The 8,996-nt window shown below is 57.7% G+C and overlaps 1 protein-coding gene across 1 annotated transcript in view; it reads left to right on the forward strand.

Moving 5' to 3' along the window:
* RASGRP1 (RAS guanyl releasing protein 1) overlaps positions 1-6,274 on the forward strand; it is a 48,408-nt gene extending 42,134 nt beyond the window's left edge. The window contains exons 16-17 of the mRNA XM_068162914.1: positions 874-1,253; positions 3,752-6,274. Of these exons, the coding sequence (XP_068019015.1) occupies positions 874-1,253; positions 3,752-3,886 (515 nt within the window). The 3' untranslated portion in view covers positions 3,887-6,274. The remainder of the gene's footprint in view (positions 1-873; positions 1,254-3,751) is intronic.
* Positions 6,275-8,996: the final 2,722 nt, after the last annotated feature.

Here is an 8,996-nt window from a genome sequence, read left to right on the forward strand (position 1 = left end):
CAGTGCCCCTGGGTCATGCTGGGGCAGACTGACCTGTGGTGTGTTGCCCATCGTCACCCAGGGCACCTCCTCTCAGTGCTGACAGTTCAGGCTTAGGGTGGAAGCCTCCTCTGGTCATCCATGTCATAGAAACATGGAATGGTTTGGGTTGGAAGGGACCTCCAGAGGTCACCCAGCACAACCCCCCTGCAGCCAGCAGGGACATCCTCCACTGCAGCAGGTTGCTCAGAGCCCTGTTGAGCCTCACCTTCAATAGCTCCAGAGATGGAGCCTCAACTGCCTCCCTGGGCAACCTGAGGCAGTGTTCTACCACCCTCATGGGGAAGAGCTTCTTAGAACAGAAAAGAACAGGATTGAATTGAATTGATCTGAATTGAATTGAATTGAATTGAACTGAACTGAACTGAACTGAATTGAATTGAATTGAATTGAACTGAACTGAACTGAGTTGAATTGAATTGAATTGAATTGAATTGAATTGAATTGAATTGAATTGAATTGAATTGAATTGAATTGAATTGAATTGAATTGAATTGAATTGAATTGAATTGAATTGAATTGAATTGAATTGAATTGAATTGAATTGAATTGAATTGAATTGAATTGAATTGAATTGAATTGAATTGAATTGAATTGACTTGACCAGGCTGGAAAAGACCTTTGAGCTCATCCAGTCCAACCTCTCACCCAACACCATCTGATCAACCAAACCATGGCACCAAGGGCCTCATCCAGGCTCTTCCTGAACACCTCCAGGGATGGGGACTGCACCACCTCCCTGGGCAGCCCACTGCCAAGCTTGTTCACTGTGCTGCCTGGTTCTCTTTCCCTGGGCTGAGCTCCTGACTCCACTTACCACATCTTCTCCCACAGGGCAAGAAGAAGGAGCATTCACCTTTCCTAATGGAGAAGTGGTGGAGCACAGTGAGGACAGCAAGGACAGAACCATTATGCTCATGGGTTCCTCAGCTCAGAAGATCTCAGTGAGGCTGAAGCCAGCTGTGGTGCATAAAAGCACCCAGACTGAGCTCATGCTGCTGGCTGCTGCTGCTGCCTCTCGCAGGCAGGCAGAGAAGAAAGACCACAGGGGGGCAGAGAATGCTCCTTACCTGCAGGCTGCTCCGGCCTCCCCCTGGCCAAGCCCCCTCCTGGGCCGCAGGAAGGCTTATGTCAAGTGGGAGAACAAGGACTGCAGCCACAGGGCAAAGGAGGAGCAGCCCAGCTGCAAGCCCTCCTACCAGGAGCTGGAGCAGGTACTCAGACGGTGCCATGCAGGCTGCTGCACACAGCAGTGCTGGGGAGGGGCTGGGGGGAAGGGGCTGGGGGGGAAGGTGTCCCCTTACCCACTGCAGGTGGTTGTCAGGGCAGTCACAGAGCCCTAGAATGGCTCACAGAGACCACCCAGATCACACAGAGACCACAGAGATCAGAGGCACAGGAACATCCAGGCTGGAAGAGACCCTCAGGATCACCCAGCCCAGAGCCCTGCTCTGCAAGGCTCACCCTAACCACAGCCCCAAACACCACATCCAAACCACCCTGAAACACAGCCAGGCTTGGGGACTCAGCCACCTCCCTGGGCAGCACATTCCAGTCCCTCACCACTCTTGATGGCAAAAACTTCTTCCTGCTGCCCACTCTAAACCTCCCCAGGGGCAGCTTGAGGCCATTGCCTCTTGTTCTGTCACTGATTCCCTGGGAGAAGAGACCAGCAGCAGCCTCTCCACAGCCTCCTTTCAGGTAGTTGTAGACAGCAGTGAGGTCTCCCTCAGCCTCCTCTTCTCCACACTAACCATCCCCAGCTCCTTCAGTTGCTCTCCAGCAGATTTCTTCCCCAGGCCCTTCCCAGCTTCCTTGCCCTGCTCTGCCCTGGCTCCAGCACCTCCACATCTCTCTTGCACTGAGCTGCCCCAAACTGGACACAATGCTCCAGGTGTGGCCTCCCCAGAGCTGAGTCCCAGGGGACAATCCCCTCCCTGCTCCTCTGGACACAGCATTGCTGATCCCAGCCAGGAGGCCTTTGGCTCTCTTGGCCCCCTGGGCACACTGCTGGCTCCTGTTCAGCTGCTTGTCCCTCAGCACCCCCAGGTCCCTTTCTGCCAGCAGCTTTCCAGCCACACTGCCCCCAGGCTGGAGCCTTGCTTGGGGTTGTTGTGCCCCAAGTGCAGGAGCTGGCACTTGGCCTGGTTGCAGCTCCTGCTGTTGACCTTGGCCATGGATCCAACCTCTCCAGGTCCCTCTGCAGAGCCTCCTGCCCTGGTGCAGATCAACTTCACCTCACTTGGTGCCATCTGCAGACTCACTGCTGACACTCTCTGTGTCCTCATCAAGGTCACCAATGAAGATGTGAAGCAGAAGCGGTGCCAGCACTGAGCCCTGAGGAGCAGCACTTGTGCCTGGCTGCCAGCTGGGTTTAACTCCACTGGGCAGCACTCTTGAGGCCCTTTTGCCCTGCCAGTGCAGCATCCAGCAGAGCACTGCTCAGCCAAGCCACCAGCAGCCACTTTGTCCATGAGAACTCTGTGGGGAAGAGCTTAGCAGAGCTGTGCAGCAGGAGCTGGGCTGCTGCTTGCCCTCTTTGGAGAGGAGCAGTGGAGGGTAGGGATGCAGGTGGTGGGCATGGCTGCCAAGGAGCAGCTGCTGGAGATGTTAAGAGGACAGATGAGAGGCTATGGAAATGCTCCAAGGAGTTCCTGCTTCTGTGCCACTGATAGGAGCTACAGCTCCTTTTGTTTTGTTTCAGCCTTGCCTGAATGGCTTCTAAATAACAGCTGAGAGGTACTTGGGGCTGTTGCAAACAGCACTGAGTGCCCTTGCAAGGGGAGGAAGGGTCTGGAGAACAGGGCTGGGGAGAAGCAGCTGGGGTTGCTCAGTCTGCAGAAGGCTGAGGGGAGACCTCATTGCTCTCTGCAGCTCCCTGGCAGGAGGTTGCAGTGAGGTGAGGGTTGGGCTCTGCTCCCTAGTCTGAGGTGATGGAAGGAGAGGGAATGGCCTCAAATTGTGCCAGGGGAGGCTGAGGTTGGAGAGAATCCAATAGAGAGTCACAAGGATGCTTAGGGGACCTGAGCATCTCCCCTGTGAGGAGAGGCTGAGAGCCCTGGGGCTGTTTAGCCTGGAGAGGAGAAGGCTGAGAGGGATCTGATCAATGGCTATCAATAGCTGAGGAGTGGGGGGCAAGTGGAGGGGGCCAAGCCCTTGCTGGTGGTGCACAGCAATAAGCCAAGGAACAACAGGGACAAATTTGAACAGAGAAGGTTTCAGCTCAACATGAGGAGAAACTTCTTGCCAGTGAGGGTGGCAGAGCCTGGAGCAGGCTGCCCAGAGAGGTTGTGGAGTCTCCTTCTCTGGAGCCTTTCCAACCCCACCTGGATGCCTTCCTGTGCAGCCTGCCCTGGGTGATGCTGCTCTGGCAGGGGGGTTGGACAGGATGGGCTCTGGAGGCCCCTTCCAGCCTCTAGTGTGCTGTGAGACTGTGATCAGGACAAATGTCTTCACTGCCAGGGTGGTGAGGGGCTGGCAGAGGCTGCCCAGGGAGGTGGTGGAGTCCCCAGCCCTGGAGGTGCTCCAGAGGTGTGCAGCTGTGGCACCTGGGGCTTAGTGGCCATGGTGGTGGTGGGTTGATGGCTGGACTGGGTGATCCCAGAGGTCTCTTCCCCCAGAAACAACTCTGTGCTCTTCATGCCACTGGAGCTGCACATCACCAGCAGGCAATCAGCCTAAGATGCTGGCATCTGTTGTTGTTGTCCTCCAGGAAAGGAACACTCTGAAGGTGGTCAACGAAGGCCTAAGGCTGCAGCTGGAGCAGGCACACAAAACCATCGAATCCCTCACCAGCCAGAGGAGAAACCACCTGGTGCACAACCTCCAGCCCAGAGACTGCTCCTAGCAGGCAGCTGGCAAGGACCTCTGCCCTGGAGAAATGCAAGAGTGAAGGCTGGGGCTGTGCCAGAGCTGCTTTCCCCAGGGAACTCGGGAGGCTGAGGGATGGCAGGCAGAGATCTTCTCTTCCTTCAGCACGTCTCCATCTCACACAGCCGGCCCCCAGCCCCCAGCCCCTCTCCTCTGCCTTCCAAAGGCTGTTTAGTGTCACCTGTGCAGTGAGGAGAGACTCTTCTGGCTCTGCTTGGGGCAGAAAGGAGGTTGTGGCTGCTGAAGTTCCTGCTGGTGGTGAGGGCTGGGTGCATTGCCCAGCACCCTGGCTGCCAGCAGCACAGCTTCCTCTGCAGCTGTGGTGACCAAGCAGCTGCTCAGGAGGCTGCAGCACCTCACATTCAGCACAGCTTCACCAACAGATGATCAATGGAGCTGAGTATTTCAGTAGAGCATCCCCCCAGGAGAAGGAGGTCCTGCTCCTTGTGGCTGGAAGCCCCTCAGCTCCTGCCCTGCCCTTCTCTGTGTGCACAGCCTGACCAGGAAGGAGTCAAGCTCCTGAAACCTGAGTGTTCCAGTAACAGACCCTAGGATGAACTGAAATGGTTTGCAACCCTCCTTCAGAGCTGTGAGTCCTGCTGCCCACAGGCTGACCTTGGTGAAGGGAAGAAGGGATGAGCCCAGGGTTTGCTCTGAGTGCTGCAGCCTGGGACACCCTGCCCTGCTCACCTGGCTTAAGGGGGAACTTGTTCACACAGGGGACCTACCATAGAGTGCTCTGGGCTGGAAGGCTCCTCCAGAGCTCATCCAGTCCAACCCCCTGCACTCAGCAGGGACATCCTCCACCAGATCAGGTTGCTCACAGCCCTGTCCAGCCTCACCTGGGATAGCTCCAGGGATGGAGCCTCAGCCACCCCCCCAGGCAACCTGCTGCAGTGTTCCAGCAGCCTCCTGGTGCAGAGCTTGTTCCTCACATCCAATCTCAATCTGCTCTGCTCTCATTTCAAACCATTGTCCCTGCTCCTGTCCCTGCAGGCCTTTGGGAACAGTCCCTCTGCAGCCTGCTTGGAGCCCTTCAGGTCCTGGCAGGCTGCTGTTAGGTCTGCCTGGAGCCTTCTCCTCTGCAGGCTGAACACCCCCAGCTCCCTCAGCCTGTCCCCACAGCAGAGCTGCTCCAACCCCCTGAGCATTTTCCTGGCCCTCCTCTGGAGCTGCTCCATCAGCTCCAGCTCCTTCCTGTGCTGAGGGCTCCAGAGCTGGCTGCAGTGCTCCAGGTGAGGTCTCCCCAGAGCAGAGCAGAGGGGCAGGATCCTCTCTCTCCATCTCTGGCTGCACTGCTTTGGATGCAGCCCAGGCTGCCCTTGGCCTCCTGTGCTGCAGTCTCACCCTGCCTGCTCCAGCCCAGCTTCTCCCCCCCAGCACCCCCAAGCCCTTTTCTCACTCTCATCGTGCCCCAGCCTGGACTGGTGTCTGGCAATGCCCTGAGTGAGGTGCAGGACCTCCCACTTTGCCTTACTGAACCTGCTGAGGTTCTCCTCAGCCCAGCTCTGCAGCCTGCCCTGCTTACGTGGCTGAGGGGCTCTGGGGACCCAAGGCAGACCTGAGAGCAGCTGACTGATTTATTCTTCTCTCCTGCCCAGTCTGTGCCACTGCTGGACACAACCCCAAGGGCCCCCCTGAGGGGCAGTGCCCAGGGCTGCCAGAGCAGCTGTACTGCACAGCTCCTCACACAGAACCACAGCACTGCCAGGCCTGGAAGGGACCCCAAGGCTCAGCCAGCTCCAACCCACTTCTAGTTTCATTTCCACTGCCCCCAGCCCTGTCACTCCCTGAGAGCCTCCACAGCCCCTGCCCAGCTGCTGGGTCTCCCCAGGGCTGCTCCTCCATGGTCTTTCTCCTGGATTGGAGATGCACTTTAGGTAAGAGTCAAGGTGAGAGTGCTCTTGGCTGTGTAGATTCTGTACAGGACAAGGTGCTAGGGAGGCAGCTGAGGGTGCTGGCAGCTGCACAGTGTAAATCCTGCCAAGAGAGCCCAGGAGAGCCAAGTTCCTGCTGCACCTACCTGGCAGAGGGGCCAGCTTGCAGCCCAAGAGAGGACTCCTGCAGGGAGGATTTCTCTGCTGTGTAAAGCCTGCTTGCCCTGGAGCCCACACAGGGATTTGCCATCAGCCCCTGAGGCAGCAGGAACTTTGGCTTCCCCATCCACAAAGGCCACTTCCTGCTCCTCAGCACTCAGTTCAGGAAGTCACAGGCCCAGCTGTGGTCAGCCTCTTGCAGCAGCAGGTCAGCTCTGTGTGCCAGGTGCTGCAGGGCTGTGCTGCAGCCACTGCTGCCAGCAGCTTCCAAGTGAATGAACCAGGACTGACTTAAGTGAGAAGAATAAAGAAGGCCTTTGGCACCTCTCTGCCAGCTGAGTGCTCTCCAGTTCTTGCCTTGACCTTGGGGTGTGCTAAGTGAAACTATGAAGAGTAACAAATGGAGGCAGACAGCTTTGTCTCTTCCCTCCCTGTAGAGGATCAGAGGAGGTCAGGGGTTGGAAGGATCATGGAGTCCAAGCCCCTGCCAGAGCAGGAGCAGAGAACCCAGCACAGGGCACACAGAACACATCCAGACAGGGCTGGAAAGGCTCCAGAGAAGGAGACTCCACAACCTCTCTGGGCAGCCTGCTCCAGGGCTCTGGAACCCTCCCAGGGAAGAAGTTCCTCCTCATGTTGAGCTGGAACCTCCTGTGCTGCAGTTTCCATCCATTGCTCCTTGTCCTATCCCAGGGTGCAACTGAGCAGAGCCTGTCCCTGTCCCCTGCCTCCTGACCCCCAGCCCTCAGCTATTGATAGACATTGATCAGATCCCTCTCAGGATTCTCCTCTCCAGACTGAACAGCCCCAGGGCTCTCAGCCTCTCCTCCCCAGGCAGTGCTGCAGTCCCTTCAGCAGCCTTGCAGCCTCCCTTGGACTCTCTCCAGCAGATCCCTGTCCCTCCTGAGCTGGGCAGCCCAGAGCTGGATGCCATATTCCAGGGGTGGTCTCAGCAGGGCAGAGCTGGAGTTTTCCTGCAGTTACCTGCAGCCTTCTCCTCCAGTGTGACCCAAAGCTGTGGTTTGTCATGAGGAGGAGGAGGAAGGTCCAGCACTGCTGCCAAACAGCAGCAGGACTTGTTCCTGCCCAAGAGGGGAGGCACACAGCAGAGTGGATCCAAGCCACACTACACAAAGTGATGCAAACAGCTTCACCTCCAGGGCTTTACTCCTCAGCCTGTTCCCAGCTGCTAACACATCTCTCTCTCACAGCCTGGAAATGAAAGTCTCCCCCAGCCTGCTGCTCAGCTCCCCAGCACAAGCCCAGCAGCATCCAGGCAGATGCTGAGAGTGAAGCAACACAAAGGAGCAGGAAAAACCTTTTACTTACAGCAGGACTTCCCCAAAGACTTCTCTTAACCCCTCCTGCCCCCCTCCAAGGCAAGCACACAAAAGCTGAGGGCAGGTTTGAGCCCCCCAGTACTTTGCAGAGCCTGATTGCCTCTCCTGTGGCTGCTGCAGCCAGACAGGGAAGGACACTGACACACTGTGGTGCTGCCTGCTTCAGTCCCCAGCTGCTGCAGCCACACTTTGCAGTTGATGGAGGAAAAGCCAACCCAAAGCTGAAATGGCCAAAGGAAGCCCCAGCAAGCTCCCAGCTGTTTCCATGTGCCACTGCAAGGGGACTGAGTGATGACCATGAGTGGTGGCCATGTGGGCACACAGCTGCTTCCCTGCAGGGCTGGCTGCACCTCACAACTGCCCTGCCTGCTGCCAGCAGGAGCAAGTGCTGAGGGAGGGAGGGAGGGAGAGAGGGAGGGGAGAAGCCCCAGGCCACAGCCCCACTTGCACCCAAGGGTCCAACCCCCTGCCCTAGGCCTGAAGGCATCTTGAGGCAGATTTGGATTTCCCCAGCAGCTGTCCCAGGGGAAGCCAAGTGCCTGACTGCTGCTCAGCAATCACTTGTGGCCAAGCATCACTGGGGATGAGCAGGCACAGTCCTGTAGTGGTGAGCTCTCTCTGCTCCTCTGCTGGCCAACACCTCACCTCCAAGGCCAGCAGACTCCTTTGGGATCCCAGCAGGGCTCAGGCTGAAGGGAGCTCAGAGCTCAGCTGCCCCAACCTCCCCTCCATGCCCAGGGACACCTCTCAGCTACACTCAGCTGCTCAAGGCCTCATCCAGCCTGGCCTTCAGCACCCCCAGGCAGGAGGCAGCCACAGCCTCCCTGGGCAGCCTGGGCCAGAGTCTCAGCAGCCTCCTGCTGAAGAACTTCTTCCTCAGCTCCAGTCTGACCCTGCTCTGCCTCAGCTTCAAACCATTCCCCCTTGGCCTGTCTCTGGACCCCCTGATGGCAAGTCCCTCTGCAGCCTCCCTGCAGGATCCCTTCAGCTCCTGGCAGCAGCTCTGAGGTGCCCCTGGAGCCTTCTCCTCTGCAGGCTGCAGAGCCCCAGCTCCCTCAGCCTGTGCTCACAGCAGAGCTGCTCCAGCCCTTGGATCACCTCTGTGGCCTCCTCTGGACTCTCTCCAGCAGCTCTGTGTCCTTCTCCTGCTGGGGAGAGCATTAGGCAAAAGCCAAGCTGAAGAGCCAGAAAGCTCAGAGCTTTCCTGCCCCTGGACCCAGGAGGCTCTCTCCAGAGCAGCTGCAGAGGCTGGCAGCAGCCTAGGCCAGGAATGAGTGGAGAAAACCTGCCCTGGCCAAGGAGCTGCAGTGCTAGGAGCTGCAGTGCTAGCAGCTGAGAGAAGCTAAGGCAGGGACTGCTGTGATCAGGCAAGGAAATCTCCTGCCCTCTGTCAGGCACCTGCTGGGAGCTCACAGGAAGGGCAAGGCTGGATCCATCACATCACACTGATCAGAGAGAAAGGTATCAGGGGAGAAACTGCTGGAGCTGAGCTGGATTCAAATTGCAGCTGCAAAGGCTGCTGATGGCTTTGTTGGAGAGTCTGACCCAGGCTGCTGGGAGAGAGGATTGGCTCTGCCCAGAGCTTCCCAGCAGGCACAGAGCCACCTGTGAAGCAGGACATGGTGCAGCTGTTCCTGCAGGCAGGAGAGCTTCCCAGCAGACCAAGTGTGGACACCCACAGCAAACCTGTGCAGGAAGAGCTTGGAGCTGG

Source organism: Melanerpes formicivorus, unplaced genomic scaffold, assembly GCF_026170545.1.
Source record: "Melanerpes formicivorus ecotype bairdi unplaced genomic scaffold, bMelFor1.0.p_v2 SCAF_68, whole genome shotgun sequence".
Lineage (NCBI taxonomy): Eukaryota > Metazoa > Chordata > Aves > Piciformes > Picidae > Melanerpes > Melanerpes formicivorus.